The 18951-nt window shown below is 49.4% G+C and overlaps 1 protein-coding gene across 1 annotated transcript; it reads right to left on the reverse strand.

Moving 5' to 3' along the window:
- Window positions 1-14735: 14735 nt before the first annotated feature.
- SOX14 (SRY-box transcription factor 14) lies at window positions 14736-15458 on the reverse strand. Its single transcript, XM_036331538.1, has one exon. It carries the CDS (start codon window positions 15456-15458, stop codon window positions 14736-14738), a length of 723 nt encoding a protein of 240 aa, XP_036187431.1.
- Between the last annotated feature and the right edge of the window lie 3493 nt (window positions 15459-18951).

The raw sequence follows: 18951 nt of genomic DNA on the forward strand, positions 1-18951 counted from the left end.
GTTGTTGTTTTGGTTTTTGTTATTTTTACTTTTACTTTGGAATCTGTGCTAAGAGTGACAAATACAAGACTATAAGGCCACATGATTTTGGAAACAACCACAGACTTAGCAAGGCCTCAGATTAAGAATTCAATCCTTGCCCTGGCTGGTTTGGCTCAGTGGATAGAGTGTCGGCCTGCGGACTGAAGGGCCCCGGGTTTGATTCCAGTCAAGGGCACGTGCCAGAGTTGCAGGCTCTGCCAGGTGGGGGGTATGCAGGAGGCAGCCAATCAATGATTCTCTCTCATCATTGATGTTTCTATCTCTCTCTCTCCCTCTCCCTTTCCTCTCTGAAATCAATAAAAATATACTTAAAAAAAAAAAAAAGAATTCAATCCTCTAGGCCCACAGGTGCTCCAAGCTAAAACCAGGACCATCAGGCAGTTGGGCTGTGTGCAGCCCTGGGACCACACTGACTCAGGAGACTGCATTCCCGGACTCACTGCATTTTTCCAAGGCACAGAGACACTGGTGACTGCCTGAGGCTGAAGTGTTTATGGTTAGAGGCCTTTCCTTCCATTTCTGCCATGTCCTGCCCAGCTCACCTTCTTAGAGGACAGGCAGCACCTGGCTCTCAAAGCCCATTCAGAACCCTCCTTCCCATAGAGCCAGCCCCTCATTTTAACCCCTCCCCCCAATTCCCGTGAAAATGCATTAGGTTTCATACAATATAATTAACAGAATGAAGGCATTCTGAATAAGGAGATAAGGGACTACCAAGAGAGCATTTAAACTTTATGGGAGAACCTGGTGAATCTTCATACCTTCTCCCCCAAGAGAAAGTGCTAATTAAGCAAAAGAAACCATTAACAAAATGAAAAGGGAACCCACTGAATGGGAGAACATATTTGCCAATGGTACAACTGATAAAGTGTTAATTTCCAAAATATATAAATAACTTATACTACTCAACACCAAGAAGACAACCCAACTAAAAAACAGGCAAAGGACCTGAATAGACACTTCTCCAAAGAGGACCTGCAGAAGGCTAATAGGCATATGAAAAAATGCTCAACGTCACTAATCATCAGATATATGCACAAATTAAAACCACAATGAGATATCACCTCATACCTGTCAGAATGGCTGTCATCAATAAATTAACAAACAACAAGTATTGGCAAAGATGTGGAGAAAAGGGAACCCTGGAATACTGTGGTGGGAATGTAGATTGGTGCAGCCACTGTGGAAACCAGTATGGAGTTATGTGAAAAAATTAAAAATAGAACTGCCGTATGACCCAGTGATTCCACTTCTGAGAATATATCCAAAGAAAGCTGAAACACTAATTAAAAAGAACATATGCACCCCTATGTTCATGACAGCATTATTTACAATGGTCTAGACCTAGAAACAGCCCAAGTGCTCATCAGTAGATGAGCGGATAAAAAAACTGTGGTACATTTATGCAATGGAATACTACTCGGCAGTAAAAAAAAAAAATCTTACCATTTGTGACAGAATGGATGGACCTGGAGATTATTATGCTAAGTGAAATAAACCAGTTAGAGAAAGGCAAATACCATATGATCTCACTTATATGTGGAATCTAATGAACAAAACAGAAACAGATTCATAGAGCAGACTGACAGCTGTCAGAGGGAGGGGAGTTAGGGGGTTAGATGAAAGAAGGTCAAGGGATTAAGCAAATATATATATATATATATATATATATATATATATATATATATATATATATATATATTTTAGACACAGACTACACATAGACACAGACTACAGTGTGGTGATAGCCAGAGGAAAAAGGGAGTGGGGGTGGGGAGGTGGGCAAAGGGGGTGAAAATGGGGTCAGAAAGAGATTTTGCTTTGGGCGATGCAGTATGTAGATGATGTTTTATTGAGTTGTATACTTGAAACCTGCATGGTTTTGCAAACCAATGTCACCCCAATAAGTTCAATTTACAAAAAAGAGAAAGTGCTAATTGCCTGCCCTTTCTTTTAGCCTCTAAAAAAAAAAAAAGTGAGAGAAGTAGAAGGAAAGAAAGGTTGCTGGGCCAATGCCTGAAAGATTTGGCTATAAACTAACCTTTTTTGTTGTCAGGCTGTGTGAATTTTGATAAATCACTTAACTCCTGTGATCTTTCTTCACTTTAGATCAATGTTTCTTCCAAAGTGTGTGACTTGAGATGTTTTGACTGTTACAGGGGAAATTTTTAAATTTCAGTTAGAATTTTCTATATAAAAAAGGAAATCTACCACAACACACTCATGATTCATATAAAATGAGACTAAAGTGAAAAAAAAAATGAGTCAACTTAAAAAAACATATATAAAGTGTGTGGGTGACATGCCTTTGAATCAGTTCTGACTCCCGATGACCCCATGAATGAGTGATGTTCACAGTGTCCTGTCCTCAGCAACCCTGCTCAGCTCCTGCAGACTCATGCCTATGGCTTCTTCTATAGAGTCAACCCATCTCATGTTTGGTCTTCTTTTCCCTCTATTTTCCCCAGCATCATTGTCTTTTCAAAAAAAGACCTTGCCTCCTCTAATGTGACCAAATTGAGAAGGTCATATTTGAAGGAAGAAAATTTGGGCAACTCTGACCTTCTGTCCCTTATCAAAGGGCAGGGACCAAGGCCAGCACTCAGCCTTCTCTTTTATTTCTCTCCTTGACACCCCCTCTCCTCTCACCTCCCAGCCTCCATCAGGGCTTCCCATCAACATTATTGAGAAGCCTGCCCAATAGAAACATTCCCCTGGTTTGCAACCCTTGGGTATAAAACTGTAATTTACAGAGTGATCATGTCGTGAATTGCAGCTCACAAATAAATGCCTTAGTAAGGTCATTAGCATTTCAAATCTCCTTTTAAATTTTTTAGAAAATTATCAAATCTTGCATGCGAGTTTTTTGTCCCTCAGTTATCCATGGAATTCCCTCCTTTGGCTTCATACGTTCAAAAAAAATTGTAATGTGACTTGTTAGGAACCATCTGTATTCAAAATGAGGGTAGATTCTAAAGCTAATGGATTCCAAACAGTTCTGCAAAGGTTGTACCCAAAGTAGGAACTGGGAAACGAAAGGCTTTGGAATGTCTTGATGTTGCCTTTAATATAAACATCGTGATCAGTAAATTTTTGTTTATGTCAAGCTTTGGTTTTCCCAGAAAGATGTGACAAATGCAAACTATTATTAACGAGCCAATGCAAAGCCAGTTGGCATACCGTGGTTGATGTGAAAGCATTCAATGCAGAATGAGCAAGCAAAAACCATTGTTCCCATCTTAAAGCAAAGACACAGACACTGGGAAGATTTAAAGGATCTTGCTGAGGAATTCAGGGGAGCAATAGGGTAACAGATTTACTAACTCTGCCAAGGGGCAGGAGAATAAGAAACAGGATTTGGGGAAATAGTTCTTTCCCTTCCCAACACATTACACCTTCAATTGCTAAGCTCCCCAGCATAGGAGGCCCTGCAGTGAGCAACATGACATGAGACTGGAAAGGGGCTCATCTAGTTGGCTCTGCAGGAAATCTGTGTCTGCGCATGTGCCCCTCCAAATCTGTAATGATTCAGGATTAGCTTGGTGATGTCCTGGTCCCTGGCTGTGTCTGTAAGACTTAGAAGCAGCCAGTGAAACTTGGGCCAATAAGACTGAAGCTGTGTGTGCTCAACTAGTAAGAAGGCTCCATCCACATTGACAGGGGATGCTGATTGGTTTAGATTCTGAATATTCTATGCATCCACCTGAGAAAGGGGAAATGTTTCAACGACTCCATCTTACCCTGATACTCTATACTTTCTCCTCTTCCTTGGTCTTGGCCCCAGCTGTAAGTTCTGTGGACTCTCTGTTCCCTCCCTTACTCACCTCCAGTGAGCACTTGACTTGACAGACAGTAGTGGGCAGACAGTGAACATGAGTATAGAAGTTCTGTTGTAAGGACTGTGAGCCTTGGATGAGTCACTTCATGTCTCTGAGCCTCAGTTTCCTTCCATGTGAGATGGGGGTGATGGCAGTACCTACCTCCTGGTGCTTTGGGGAGTATCTAAGGTACCCCACATGCTCCTTTGCACTGAAGACTCTCTTAACATCCATCTAATAAACAATGTGGCTTTCTCTTATTACAAACAGAGTACATCTCCCCAGGGAAGATGGAGATAAATCTTCAGAGTCCTGGAAAGAAAATATATTCAATTAAAATATATCCTAAAATACATTTACTGAAATAAAAAGGAATCTCACTTATGTCACTAGCTGAGATGGTACCTAAACATGGTTGGCAATCTCGGCTTTTCTCTCTGTCACTGATTTCAAAGAAATAAAAGTTTTACCCATTTGCATCCAATTGTCTCTTATCCATTTGCAGTCACCAATCTAGGCACAGTCAATGCCCTTTGGAATAAAATACAAGTTTCCCGACTCCTTTTTATCATGTAAGCGAGTGACTTCATTAAATGAATGGTCTGAGGTTGGTGCTTAGACTTCAGTTTCCATGACAGACAATAGCTCCACCCGGCTCTGGGAGTCTTCCAGGCTCATCTGATCATACTCCAGATGTTGTGTTTTTAAGTATCATGATTTCTCCTAGTAAGACAGTCAGAGCTTTTGATGCTTTCAAGGGCAAGAGTGTATGAATGAACTTGATATCATCAGTAAGGGACTAAAGTCCAATTATGAAGACTCTCATGACTAATCATGTCACTCCCTTCATCATCTCTTTCACCCGTGTTTCATTGACAGTGGTGTGGAACCTTAGCACAAGGAGTCTGGGTTCCCCTGGGTAGTGGCAATTAGATGCCCATTTAGAAAAGTAGGGAAGTTGAATCCTAAAGGGGTTGACAAATATATTCATGACTCAAGGTCTTTTCAACTTGTTTCCCCATTTTTAAATAAAGAAATGCTATTTTGATGTCTAGTTGATACTCAGAGGTTGAGCAGAAGACAGAAAGGGATAATACATATCCCTGTTGGTCTCATTCCAAATAATTTTTTTCTTTCTGAGTTTTTCCTTTTGTTGAGTCCTTGCCAACTAAGAAGGGTAAAATCATAATAGTAATTTTCTATTTGGCAATAATTTGTCACAAATTAAATTCACCTTTTTGCCTCCAGATTATCTCATAAGGGGATGAAGGCTCCTTCTCTCAATGGACTTGGTGATTCAGATGTCTATCACATTACACATTGGTGGATAGTGGAGATAATCTAATTCCTGTTTTCATTTTTTTTCTAAAAAAATGGAGGACAAGAATAAAATGTCCCTGTAGAATGTCCTCTGAGAGTTGACATGGGAGAGCAAGGGACAGGTAGTCTTGATATGCTAGGAGAGCTCCAGAAGGGGCTACCTGCAGAAGGATGGGACTAGGGCAGAGAGATATCTAACCACAAGACTTGGCTTCAGATTTGCTGTTGGAATTTCTGTTCCTACAATAAAAATCCAAACCCACCTTCATTATCGCTCAGTTCACTTTCATATTGTAAAATACGTTTTCAAGAAATGTTGAAGCATCTTCAACCATCTGCAAAGGAGCTAAGGTTGTTTACTTGACAGTAGAATGACCTCCTGACTCCAGTCCACGCTACCTTATAAGTTAGCCATAAACACTGCTATTGCTGTGGGATACACTTTGAGTTTCACCAAGTCAATGATAATAAGGCAGAACTGCCACAGCAACTGATAGGGAGTCATTTGTATTTACACCTTGTTTGTACTCACATAAGCTAAGGGTGTAACCCAAATACATAAATGCCTCATTAAAAACCATGAGTATATTTGGGTAGAGAAAAGTTCAGCTCACCTCTTCTACAGAAGACACATCTTCAGGCCTTCAGCTTTTTCTTCTTCTCAATTCCATTCTCAAAGACAACTCAAAGTAAGCAGATCTTTCTTATTAGGTGTAAGTATCACAGATACTCCAGAGAACCCAGGAGGAAAAGGCAATGGTAAAGAGAAATTCTACAATGTCTTCCAGGTGTCCCCTCATCCAGCTGATTTATATCATAAACACTCCCAATAGTCTGTAGAGTTTGAGGTAAGAAATGTACATGAGACATTTCAACTTCTGACCAAACTGTTACTCTTTTGGCTTCGTACTCAATTTGTTTGATTAAAACTTAAATGAGTGAGAAAATGCATTACTACAGTGGAAGGGAGACCAGGAAGAAACCAAAATGACAAAGAATGATGCTGATCATGTATGAAGACCTATGAAGGAAATTTCTGATCTGACAGTAGTGTTCATTTTTATAAAGGAAAATTAAACATGAAGAGGAGAAAGATTAAGAAAGGAAAAGAAATTAGTTTTTATTCTAGAGAAGCTCCATCCTGTGGGAATGCATTTTCTGTTTTGTTTAGTTTTTTTAATTTGTGGAAACCATCACCAGATGTTGATGGTTGATCTTGTCCTTAAGTCTGTAGATCTCCAATCATCCATTTGGATGACATTAAAACAGAGGCTGACACCTTGTCACCTCTTTATTTGGGTGAATATGGAAAAAGTATCTTTCATTCTGGTCATCCTTTTATTTCAAGAAAAATGAAACCTATTCTTAAGTAATCCTCTCCATTTGGAAGTCCCCTTGTAACAGCACCTCTCGTTTCTTACTTGATATATGTATATTTTACTACACAATTATTTAGACTTGGCAACTTTTAACACAAAAGACTTGATAGATACGGCTCATACCTTGACTGATCAGAAAATCCTCAGGGAAATTCGAACTTGTTCATGCCCATAACAGCTATTTTAATGAAACAATTATTGACCCGGCATCTGACTATACATAAGGATTTCTTCTTTGGTACATTTCTGTGTTACAGAAAGGTTTTCAATTGCATGCATATTTTACAGAGAAAAAAATAATTGCATATCCTCTGCATATAATCTTTTAGGCATGCTATGTGTGCTCAAACTGAAAGGTGAATATGTTTGCCCTGAAATCATAATGTTAAATTATCAGAGATACTTAAAAAACAAAACAAACCCTTTCTTCTTTATTCACCTTTACCCATTTCATCTCAATCTCAGATTATTTTAGAGAAAGAAAACTTCATTGCATATTCTACCAAAGTGTATTGGTAGGAGAAGGTTTAACAGAGCCGGAGAGAATGTGCAAGGAGTGAGAAAGTGAGTTGATGGATGGATGGTTAAATGAATATAAATGAACTGACACCTTTACAGGAAAATAACATTTCTTTTCTTTTTTTATTCTATAGACCAGTGGGTTTTGTATCTGTAATTCTTTCATATCAGCAAAGAGGAAATAAACTCTCATGTAAATCATTTTCCCCCCATCTGGAGCATATTAAAACCATGCCTTTTTTTTTTTCTTCCTTTTAAGCAGACTCCTTTTTCCCTATTTGCTTATCAGTTCATCCACCATTACATTTTAAATGAAATTGCAAGACCCTCGTCCCTCCCCCAAATTTCAGCCTGATGATGTAGGAAAGTGGGAAGCAGACTTTTCTTGCTTTAGAATAGTGACCTAGATTCAATTACAGATAGATCCAGAGGAGAGAAGTGACACCTCACCATTTTCTTAGAAGTCTTGCAAAAATTAGAAATCCCAAAACAATACTTAATGGGAAAGAATCTGTTTATTTTCCTATTCTTCCGTCTTACTTTTTCTCTGCCTTAATTGCATTGCTTTGGTCCATTTAATTGTTCCTGCTATAAACACCACAGTTGGTTTCCCATGGGATATTTACAATCATAAAAACAGGCATTTCAAGGAAATTTCTGAATTTGTTTTTTGAGAGTGGGTGTCTACATAGGGAGTGTGGGTAATCCTGCAAATGGAACCCAAACAGATGAAAAATAATAGCATAAAAGGCTTATTTTCCCTTACATCCTTTTTTTAAAAAAGCAAACATTACAAAAGCACACCTATTGCAATTGCATTGTCGACAAAGCATTGGACAGAAAAACAAAACAGGGACGCATATATTTTACTTTTCCCCCCAATGACTGTGGGAAAATGTGGTCGAAGAAATAGAAAGAGGGGAGAATCCTGTGATTCTGCTTGTGGACTTTTATCACTAAATTAAGCATATAAATGACCTGAACGGGTGGCTTGGTATATTAAATTAAAAAAAGAAGAACAATGATTCTCTCTTCCTTTCCCTCCCTCTCTGATCTCAGGCTGAAAGGAGTCTCGGGGAGATAAGAAAGATGGGATTCGGTCCGCGCTGCCCGGGCCGGTCCTGCTTATCCGGGAGCTGGGAGGCAGTGGCTTCCCACGCAGCGTTTCCGTTTGGGGCTCACAGCAAAGCGGTCCCCGGCGTGGGCACCTTCCCCACCACCTCCTCTGCCCCCCAAACAAACAAAGAAGCCAAAATTGGCGGTCCCCAGACCAAGGCGCTTGGGAAGATGTGAGGCGCAAGAGGGTGAGGCAGGCTGCTGTGGGCAGGAGTGGGCACCTCAACCCTCGCCGCGGGTTTGGAACCTGCCGGCGCAGGAAGAGGGCAGAAGTGGGCTCGCGTCTATGCGGGTATCCAAAATGACAAAGAAATGCAAACCGCACTGAAGTCCGGGGTGAGGTGCTGAAAACAGAGCAGGGGCAACGCCTTGCTCTCAGACACCTCTGATGGATGGACTTTGCCCGATAGATTATTTCACACCTTGGGAAAGAGAGCTCCGCTGGGCGCTGGGCGCTGCCCTGGGGACGTGGGTGTGCGCCTGGCCCTACGGGAAGGGTCCCCTGGGCCGGGAGGGTAAGCGCAGCCGGTTCCCGGCCCCGGGGGAGCCAGCGGAGGATTGTTTCATTTCAAAGTGAAAATCTGCAGGCTTTGGGAAACGATATTCAAAAAAGTATATAATCTCCATATGCCGCTCAATGGAGGATCCTCATAATTTACAGCGGCAGATAAGGCTAGAGGGTGTAATAAAAAATCTGAGGCCCTCCCCTCCCCCTCGCCGCCTCCTCGGAATTGCACCTTGGGCAGCGGAGCAGAATCCGGAATGTGAACTTCTCCCGACATATGTTTCCCGCAGATAAGTAAACAATCTGGACGTGAAATGGAAATGGTAATTAATGCAGTAATGCTGTTACACCTCGAGTGTGCAAATCCCATTGACTCGCCGCGCCACGGGGGTGCTGGGCGGACGGGGACCGCGGCGAGCGCCCGGGCCGCGGGCTCCCTCCCTCCCCTCTCCCGCCTCCCTCGGCCCCCCGGCGGGGCGCCGGGAAACCGCGGGGGCTGGGCCCTGCTGCCGGGAGTCGGGAGCTGCCGAGCGGCTCTCAGGACTCCCCGGCCTCCGCTCTCCGCCAGCGAGACCGGTGCGCCGCGCTCGCCTCTCCCCGGCACCCAGCGCGAGCCTCACATCCACTTTCCTCCTCCTCTACGCGGCTCCAGCGCCCGCAGAGCCTCGGGGCCCGGGGGTGCGGCCGGGCCAGAGGCACCCAGGAGAGGCTGAGCTCTCGAGTGGGGAGCAGCTAGCAGGCGGCGCCGACGGGAGTCCCTTGGAGGCCAACCCTAGAGCGCAGGGTCCACGGGGTCTGGTCTTCAGTTTGCTCCCTGCTCCCAGCCCGGTCAGCTGGCTGAGTTTTTCTGGGGTCCCTTCCACCCCTGCCCCGCAGGCATGGATCCCATTTGAATGGCTTCTCTTCCCGACCCAGAATGAAAAAGTTTGGGATGATTACTGGCCGCCAGAGTAGCGCAACTTGTTCACTTTGTAGGAAAGAAAACTTGCGAACTACTGTCGGTCTCTGTCGGGCGTGGGCACCTAGTCTCTTCCTCAAATCCGACTAAACTTGGGGCCTTTTGGGGGTCGGCGGGGATACTCAGCGCTGGGATTTGAGAGAGAGGATGGAGAATCAGTGGAGGCCGCCCAAGAATGTCCTGGGCCGTGGCCCTTCCTGCGTCGGGAGAGCCCGGCTCCCACCACCTGTCCCCAGGGACTGGCCAGGAGTCCGCGGGTAACGGCTCAGCCGGACTCAGGGCCCGGGGCTGGGCGAGGAGGGAGGGAGGGGGTGTGGAGGCTCTTCTCGCCATCGGTCCCCTCCCCAGTGCCAGGGCAGACACCACCGAGCTGTGGGCGCCGGAGCGCACATCCAGGGTGAGGCGGGGGCGACCTCCAGTCTCCGGTGATGTCGACACCCTAGGATTTCTAGTAACCCCCACTTCGCCCCCATTTGCATTACTTTCTTAATTATTCTGCAGCGGCTCAGTGCCAACGGGTCGGGTCCCAGGACAAGGCTCATTCCCACAGCACCAGGAAAGCCAGCCCGAGTAGCGCTCCCAAAACTGGGTCTGGGCGGGTCTCCGAGGCCAAAGCCAGACCAGAGGCTAGGAGGGCGCGCCCCGCGGGGAGGCGGGAAGCACGGCCCGTGGCATCTCCTGCACCCACATCTCACGGGCCCCTTCTGCCTCTGCCTTTCTCCCTCTCTCAGACTCATACACACGCACGGGCCACTCAGCAAATAAAGAGATGAGCGTACTTAACAGGAATCTTGTGAATTACGTGATATTCAAATTCAAATGATTTGAAATTCATTGTCCGCTTGAACAATGGTAACAAGGCCTGAGCTGGGAAGGAGCCGAAGGAAAGGCGAGTCCTCCCGGGCAGTGCTGGCACCGCAGCTTGCCAAGTTTCTCAGGCCCTGGCAGTCTCAGATCTCCAGAGAAGCTGCCGGAGAAGGAGCCGCTTCCCGAGATAGAGCGATGCAATGCAAGTCCCTACGGGTCTGCCCTGACCGAGATGCCACCCTGCTGCAGGGGACTGGAGGCTTCAGGAGGTTGTCCAGATCCTGGTTTAAAACACAAATGTTAAGGGTCTCAGATGTCAGTCACTCACACCTCAGTAAGATTTAGTTTACGTTGCTGGTCTCCCCTCTATCCAGTTAGCAGTTCTAAGGACATTGACATTTACATGGAAAAACCAGGAAAATGGAAGACAATCAAAGGTTTCTGGAGTCGGATCCAAAGCCTGGGAAGGGCATGAAAGGCTGCAGAGGCTCTGCACGAAAGGCCAGGAGCGGAAGGGGGCCCAAGACACCGCATCTCCCAGAAGATGTGGCCAGAGTGCCCCTGAGCCAACGGTTGCCAAGGTTGAAGAAAGAAAACCTTTAACTAAAACCCAAACAACTCTGCCCCTGCCGCGCCAGCGCTGCCCGCTGCCACCCTGAGCAACGTGTTGGTTAGGTCTCCTGGTCCTAGGACGTATCCAGGAAAGGAGAGCGGGGCAAGCGTGGCGCGTATTTAGGCAAAAAATCTTGTACGCTTGAAGCAACCGCACCCGCAAGCGAGAGGTCCGGGCCCTCCAAGCCGCCCCTGCTCCAGGGAGACGCAGGCTGCAGGCAGAAGTCTGGAACCTCTGGCTGCGGGACGCGCGAAAGGGCGGAGGGTTGGACGGAGTCGCCTCCTGCAGGGTCTCCGGCGCCCGCGAGTTCGCGGACTCCCGACCGCGCCACGCCCGTCGAAGGGGGCTCTCGGTTGCTCTGGGCTGCGCGTCGCGCGCTGGGGAGAAGCGGCTCTCCTCCACTCCGGGCGGGCGGGGCGCTCGTCTCCCTATAGGTTTGCTTTAATGATTTTCTTGAAAGAAAGAGACAGTTGTGAGCAAACAGGTTTGACAGGGACTGCTCCCCCCACTCCCCACCCCCCTGCACACACACCCCGGGGGATTCCTTTTTGTCTGCGCCTGACTTCAAAGTCAGTAATAGGCCCCTGTCATTGGCTTGACGAGCAGGATTTGGGCTGTTTGTTAGGGCGAGTCTCGGCCGAGCACCTCGGCAGAGGCTCTGCGGCCCCCCGGTCCCCGGGGCCCGGGAGGCTGGGCTGAGATCTGCCCTTTGGGGCGGAGGCGGGGGCCAGGCCTAAGGAAGACAGACAGCCGGACAAAGCCCGCCTGGGAAGGAAGGGGACGAGGTGTGCTAGACAGAAACGGCCCAAGCCAGGCCCCCGCTGGGTCCCCTGCTCTCAGCTGGCTGTAAAGAACTCTCAGTTGCCCATTCGCGGGCACACACACGTCTCTCCGACTGGGCCGGGCACGAGCTAGATAGAACCTGGTTTCAGTTTTCCAGCTCCCACCGCTGCCCAAAGCCTTTTCCATTAGGACCCACCTGGTGCCCTTCCCAGCCTAAGCCTGCCTCCTCGGAGTTGGTGGGGTGCCCCGTGGGCCCGAGCGCTCGGGGTTCCTCCCGGGCTGGGGCACTGTGCACCCGGGGCGCTGGAGCTCCGGGCTCTGCGGGAGACACCCAGACCCCGGCACGCTTCATCTAAGGAGATGTTAAGGGACACTGAGCTATGAGGGAGTTCAGAGTGGCTGACAGCACTGTCAGTTGGGGTTACATCAGACAGTAAAACCGCGGCGCCTCCGCCCGGGGCCTCCTGGGCTTCCTGGGGGGCGGGAGGAGGGGCCTTCCCTCCGCTCCGGGAGCCCCCAGACCGGACGGCCACCAGAGGCAAGTCACTTCCTAATTGTCTCGATTTGTAAGAGGGTTTTGTGATGCTAAGTAAGCGTGGCGCAGCCCGCCCGGCCGCCCCCCGCCCCCACAGGTCCCCCAGCCCGCCTTTGTTTACCTTCGCCTGATCGCTCATTTATTTATCTATCTATTATTTATAGGCGTCCCCTCCTATTCAGCGCCCGTGTATGTTAATTGTGTTATACCATTTAATTCTAACATCGGTCTCAAAAGAGCGCTTAATGAGAAAAGCATATACAACACGGATCACTTTACTATTCAGCTCAGCCAGATGGACAACCGCTAACTTTTTTTTTTTTTTTTTAATAATGAAATCCCCTTTTGACAAAGGGGCTCGGATGAATAGGCTCCAAATAACACCTCAAACACTTCTAATTGTTTTGCGGACAATATGCTAATCCGTGGGTTTGGCTTTGGTGTCTGTTGACATCGTTTCTCGTGCACTTCTAGCCCTTTGGCTCCTTTGGAAAAGGCAGAGCCAAGCGCACAAATCCCTCAGCCGCAGCAGAAAGCAGACAGGCACTAGGATGCCCCCTACCCCCATCCGCACCATATCAAAGCCAGTGGGTAAAGCACCCGACCTACGGAAAACCCGTGAGCAGGGCTTTGGGGATGAGAGCAGCAGAAGATGGGTGCTTGGGGGTGGGGGTGGGGGGCTGGAGAGGGGCAGGAGAACCCTTTGGTTTGGAGAATAAGTTCCAAAGAGTTGTGCTGGAAGGCATCCGAAGGTCCTTTCTCCCACAAAAAACAGCAATGTTCAAGCTAACATTCACCCAGTGGGGAAAGAAAGAGTTCTTTTCCTTGTTTGTTAAACACAGAAGCTATGAGTTATGATTTTTATGATTTTAAGCATGTCACTATCGCCTCCCTTTTTCCTTTGCTCCCATGGGGTCTTAGTAAAAAGTCTCCTGTGGCATTTCTTAGACTTTTATTTTTTAACTTAGGAACCAGTACAGAGTCCCAAATCCCCAGAAGAGCCAGCAGCATGATTTTCAAACACCTTTAAATATATATTTCCCACCAGTCTTCCCCTGATCAGTTAACTTAAACACCTACTGCAGGACGCAGGTGCTCCATGCGCAACTGGTTCCCAGTAGATTCGAATTTCTCTCCATTCCTTTGGAGTTTGGTTTAAAAAAGGAAAATGCACCCAGATATCAGAGGTCTGGATCCGTCTTTGTCTTAGCTCATTTGCTCCTTGAGTGGTCTGACCACTTTGTGAAGGATGCAGGGAAGGAGTGATGTCCTAGGGAGCTATACCTTTGTCCAGTCTCTAAAGGCAAAAAGTGGATACGATCCGGACAAATCATAGACTTTAGTCCCCTTTGCACCTGGCCTGAAGGCCACCACACTGGGCCAACGCAGGCCAGCCACCAGCTGCCACTGCTAGAGTTGCTCTATGCCCTCTCCGCCTCCCAGTGACCAGCTCCCAGCCCGGACCTGGCCTCCTGACTTCAGATTTTACTAGTATGCACATCAAAGGTTATTATTTTTTTTTTTTGCAATGACAGATTGTCTTTATTCAAAACACCTTTGTTCAACAAATGAACAGAATAAGGAGATGAAATCCTTCTAGGTACATTTCCAAGACATCGTCAAAACATTTACGACCATTTAGGATGTTTTTATTCTTTCAATTTTTGTTCACTTTCTACTTCCTGACTTCATAACCTGACATTCTGTCTAAAAGTAAACTTAGGTCTCTAGGAGCACTGCTTTATACAAAGTAAATAATCATGTGGGTCCTTTTGTATTACCTTTAAAGAAGCAAACACTATCATAGCATGAGTTTTAAATAGAAATGTTTCCCTTCTGTAGTTGAAAACTTTGAAGCCTTTTCCCCCACACATGAAGAGCCAATGGCACCTACTTGTGTCTGATGACAAAACACAGAGCTAACTCTTTTCTTCGGGGTGCAAAAGAAAAAAAAAATGCGTATTCTAGATATAATACCAGGATCAGAGAGTTCTGGAGTCCAACGCCCATCAGAGGAGAGAGAAGGGGACATAAATAAAACAAACTGCCTACTTTTTTTGTCCAAAGGGGGTACATTTGGAGATTTGATTTGGGACAGTTGGAGTAGGGACAACTGTATGGTGGTCATACTGTTCACAAGTTTCTGGCACCTGTCTGCGTCTTGGGTCCGGTAGGACGCCCCTACCATCCCCCTGAAGAGAGAGGCAGAGTCTGGGGTAGGGTAGGGGGCTGCCGGCAGGGCTGGCCCCAAGGCTTTTGCAGGCCCGGGCTAGGCGCAGATGACAGGGTGCAAACCCCAATTCCAGGCCACCCTCCAGGTCTGGTGGGCCGGGCTGGGGGTTACATGGCTGTGGCGTGGGCTGACGAATAAGGGTCTATGCCAGTCTTGGTCATGCCGGGGAAGAGGATGTAGGCGACAGGGGGCTGCAGGGTGGAGGCAGACCAGGCGGTACAGTTACAGGGCACCACGTAGCCCGGGTTGGTGGGGGACGGGTGCGTGTGCGTGTGCTGGCTGGGGCAGCTGAGGCTGCCGAAGGCGCCGTTCTGGTAGCCCAGGGTGGACGCGTAGGGCAGCGCGCCGGTGGCCAAGGTGTGGGGCACTTCGCCCATCTTCTGGATGGCGCTCGAGCTAAACTGCGCAGGGTCCAGCAGGGAGTAGGGCGCCGAGGCGGGCGGCAAGAAGGCCCGGGCTTTCTCGGGCGCGCTCAGGAGGCCGTCGGAGGCCCCCACGGGCAGGCCGGCCGCCTTGAGCGGGTCCGTGTCGCCCAGGTAGGGCAGGGGGAAGACATACCTGTCCTTCTTGAGCAGGTTCTTGGGCTTGCGCCGCGGCCGGTACTTGTAGTCGGGGTGCTCCTTCATGTGCTGGGCGCGTAGCCTCTTGGCCTCGTCGATGTACGGCCGCTTCTCTGCCTCGGACAGAAGCTTCCATTCGGCGCCGAGGCGTTTGCTGATCTCTGAGTTGTGCATCTTGGGGTTTTCCTGGGCCATTTTGCGCCGCTGGCCTCGGGACCATACCATGAAGGCGTTCATGGGTCGCTTGATATGGTCTGAAGGTTTAGACATGGTCCCGGAGGCTAGGCGGGTGGGGGCGGGGAGTGCAGGGGCTCTGCAGGCGAACTGGGCGCGGTTGCCTGTCTGCCTGTCTGTCCGTCCTGAGCCGGGACTCTGCGCTCCCCTCGCCTCCGCACCGCCGAGGGGAAGCCAGAAAGAAGCGGTAACCCCGCAAAGTTCAGCTGATCATGCCAGTCTCGCACCCAGGCAGGCCCCGGGGGGGCGAGTGGGGACAGGAAGGGCGGGGGAGGAGAGGGTGGCGGGCCAGGATGCCCCCGACACTCGCCGGGGTCCAAGTACCGTAGTCTCTGCGATTTAGGGGCCAGGTAATTTGTTGGCGAGGGCAGGAAGCTCCTCCTTCTCCCCCTCTCCACCTTCGCCTTCTCTGGCTCTCTTCTCTCCTGGGTCTACGGCCGAGGCGCCCTCCTCCCTCCCGTGGCTTTCCCGGAGCTGCTTCGCCTAGCGCAGCACCTGGCTGAGACTGCGGGGAGGCTGGTGAACGCCAGCCAAAAGCGGCGAAGTTCAAAGGCGAGGTGGGCCGGGACAGCGCGCACTCTGACATAAGCGCGGGGCGGCGACTCCCCAACCTGGGCGCCAATCAGCGGCAGAGAAGGCGAGGGGCGCACCTGCCACCGCGCCAGCCGAGGCTCGAGGGGGCGCGACTGGAGGGGGCGGGGAGAGGTGCGAGGGAGAGACCGAGATGGGGAGGAGCAGACAGCGGCCAGCTCGCGACTTGGATTCCGCATTGTTTCTGGCGCTTTCGACAAATTAAACTCTTTATATCTGTTTTCTTTCCCGGTTTGCAAAGGAGAATTAAGGCTTCGAATACAAAGACCCTGGGAAGGGGCAGCAAAGGGAACGAGCCGAGAGCGCAGGTTGATAAATAGGACAGCCTTGTCACGAAATGCAAGGACAGCACTCTACCCCCCCCTCCCCCTTGTCAAAGATCCTTGGAAGAGAAAAAGAATCTATCAAACTCAGGTTTCAAAGCGAAATAAACTTTTCGCGCCATATCCTCGGCCGTCCTTGGGCTGCGTTCTCACGGGGTGCCCCCGAGGCGCCGCCTCCACCCCTGCCCCCGCCGGAGGCGCCCGGCGAAGCCCCGGGCCCCGGGTGAGCTGGGCGGTGCGCTCCCCGATGATGCCGGAAGGCCTCGAGTCCCGCAGTGCAGAGGTTTCAGAGCCTGGTTGGTGAGCCCCGAAGAGCCGCGATCTGCTCTTCACTTTCTTGGAGGGGGCGGGAATGGGATTTCCATCACGATTCCTGCTTACCTTATTATTATTGAGTGTTTTTTAATCCTCCAACTTTCCCTCCACATCTGCCCACCCCGAAAGGCAGCCTGAAGGCCAGCAGGCGCCCAGCCGGGGGTGGGGCTTGCCCGTTGCCCCTTCTGCAGCGGCGCTAGCGCCGAGTCCCAGGCGGCATCCGCACTCAGGGTCGGTTTGTCCCTGGGCGCCTCTGCCCACCCAGCGAGCACGCGAAACTCGTTTCTGGCAGTCAGATGAGCATTTTCGGGTAAAGAGGACGAAATAACCTGCAGAGCAGACCTGCGCGCCTGTTTCCTTTGAATAATTGCCTGCCCGATGTGAAATGCCCTTGGGGGAAATATTTATTAAATGGAAACCATTGTCCCAGGCCCAGCAGGACCTGCGCGTGTTCCAGGCTTATTGGCTTTTGCATCGGCCTCTCTCGGGAGGACCGACCAGAAATGTGCACAGCTCCGCGGGCTTGGAGGGGTAGGAGGTGGGGGAGAACCAGGCAGAGAACTAGGAGGAGGGGAGAGAGGGTCTTTCTTTAGTATATAGCTGTCAAGTTTGAAGAAGACTTTGCTTCTTCTTCCTACAGTTACACAGACGGGTGGCATTTCTTATCCTTAGCTTGCTCTTCAGATTATGCCCATTTTACAGATTAGGAAACAGGTTGAGAAAGGCCAAGTGATTTACAAAATGTGACTCCAGTGGGACGTGGTGATGACGGGTGTACAGGATTTGAAAATCCTGATTTTGTTCTACCCCACACTGCACCACTTCGGATTTGCTGGTGCTGCAGTAAAACGCAGAACTCTCAAGGAGAACTCTGGAGCCATCGAAATCAGCCACGCGATAAACTGCACAGAAAGGCTAATTGCCATGACTGGTTTGACTCACGAGGGCTCTGATGGAACCCTGATCTCCTTGACCATACACCTCTGCGTGGACTGGCCAGCAGGCACAGGGTCTTTACATTGCACTCAGTTCCAGCCCTGGCCTCCACCCCTGTTTCCTCTGCAAATTTGATCTAGCGTGGGGTATCAGGGAGTAGAAGCACTTTTCAGCCCAGTTCCAGGAGGGTTTCCAAGAGGCTAAGGCAACCCTTACTCAGGTGGGACTAATCTGCAGACCAAGCCCTGCTTTCAGAGCCTGCAGGTCTAGAGGATTTTGGAAAGGAATGACAGAAATACTCCTATCTGTGGAGGTCCAGCATCCGGCGGGGATCCACCAAACTGTCGCATCAGAACACTCAGGGAACACTAAACCCACACACAGAGATTTGGGTTCATGCAAACCAACCTCTTGGAAACTGCTCAAGGAGGGGATCTGGCACAGGGTCTTAGCCAGTGGTTCTCAACCTTCTGGCCCTTTAAATACAGTTCCTCATGTTGTGACTCAACCATAAAATTATTTTCGTTGCTACTTCATAACTGTAATTTTGCTACTGTTATGAATCATAATGTAAATATCTGATATGCAGGATGGTCTTAGGCGACCCCTGTGAAAGGGTCGTTCGACCGCCAAAGGGGTCGCGACCCACAGGTTGAGAACCGCTGTGACCTTTTCTCTCTTCTCAGCTTCCAGGCCAACTCTGCGATTGCCCCGAGGCTGCTCTCTTTCAGTCCCTCAATTCTGCCCCTCCTACTGCCTGGGCGGGTTCTCGCTCGCTCAGCCCTAGTTCTCAATCCAAAAGTCTGGAGTAGATTGGTACCAAGGGCTTGAAATGGTGGGGTGGCAGTTTTTGAGCCTGGCATTGCCTGACTTCCCAGGGTTCGGAGCCCCAGGGTGCCTGGGTCAGGCTGCACCGACCCTGACCGGCGCCACCATCCCCCTGCACTTCTTGACCTTGAGACTTGAACTCAGCTCTGGGAGACGTCTCCTAGGTGAACAGCGCAGCCGCACACACCCCTTACACAGTGCTGTTTGAGGTTTATTCAGGACTCCGTAGAGCTGGGCCCCACACAGGTGTTGCCATGATCCCGGGGCCTGACCTGGTGCTGTTTGCAGCCCAGACCTCTATCGTCTTTGCCGCTGCGCATCCCTCTGAGCTCTGCCTCCCAGACAGGCCTTAGGCAGCGAGGTGGATGTCCTAAAGAGGAGACCCCTGGTGGGAAGCAACAGCTTTGGTCACCGCTGGAACAAGCCTTAGGACAGAGGTCGCCTACGCGCGCTTCTTACTTCATCAACAGTAGGAAGCTAGGGCCTTTGGCCAGTAGGCTACCCTGCAGGGCTGGGTGGCCCTGGGATAAGGCCTT

Source organism: Myotis myotis, unplaced genomic scaffold (assembly GCF_014108235.1).
Source record: "Myotis myotis isolate mMyoMyo1 unplaced genomic scaffold, mMyoMyo1.p scaffold_m19_p_13, whole genome shotgun sequence".
Lineage (NCBI taxonomy): Eukaryota > Metazoa > Chordata > Mammalia > Chiroptera > Vespertilionidae > Myotis > Myotis myotis.

Coding starts and splice junctions, on each gene's coding strand:
- SOX14 (XM_036331538.1), bottom strand. CDS start 15,458: ATGTCTAAACCTTCAGACCATATCAAGCGACCCATGAACGCCTTCATG.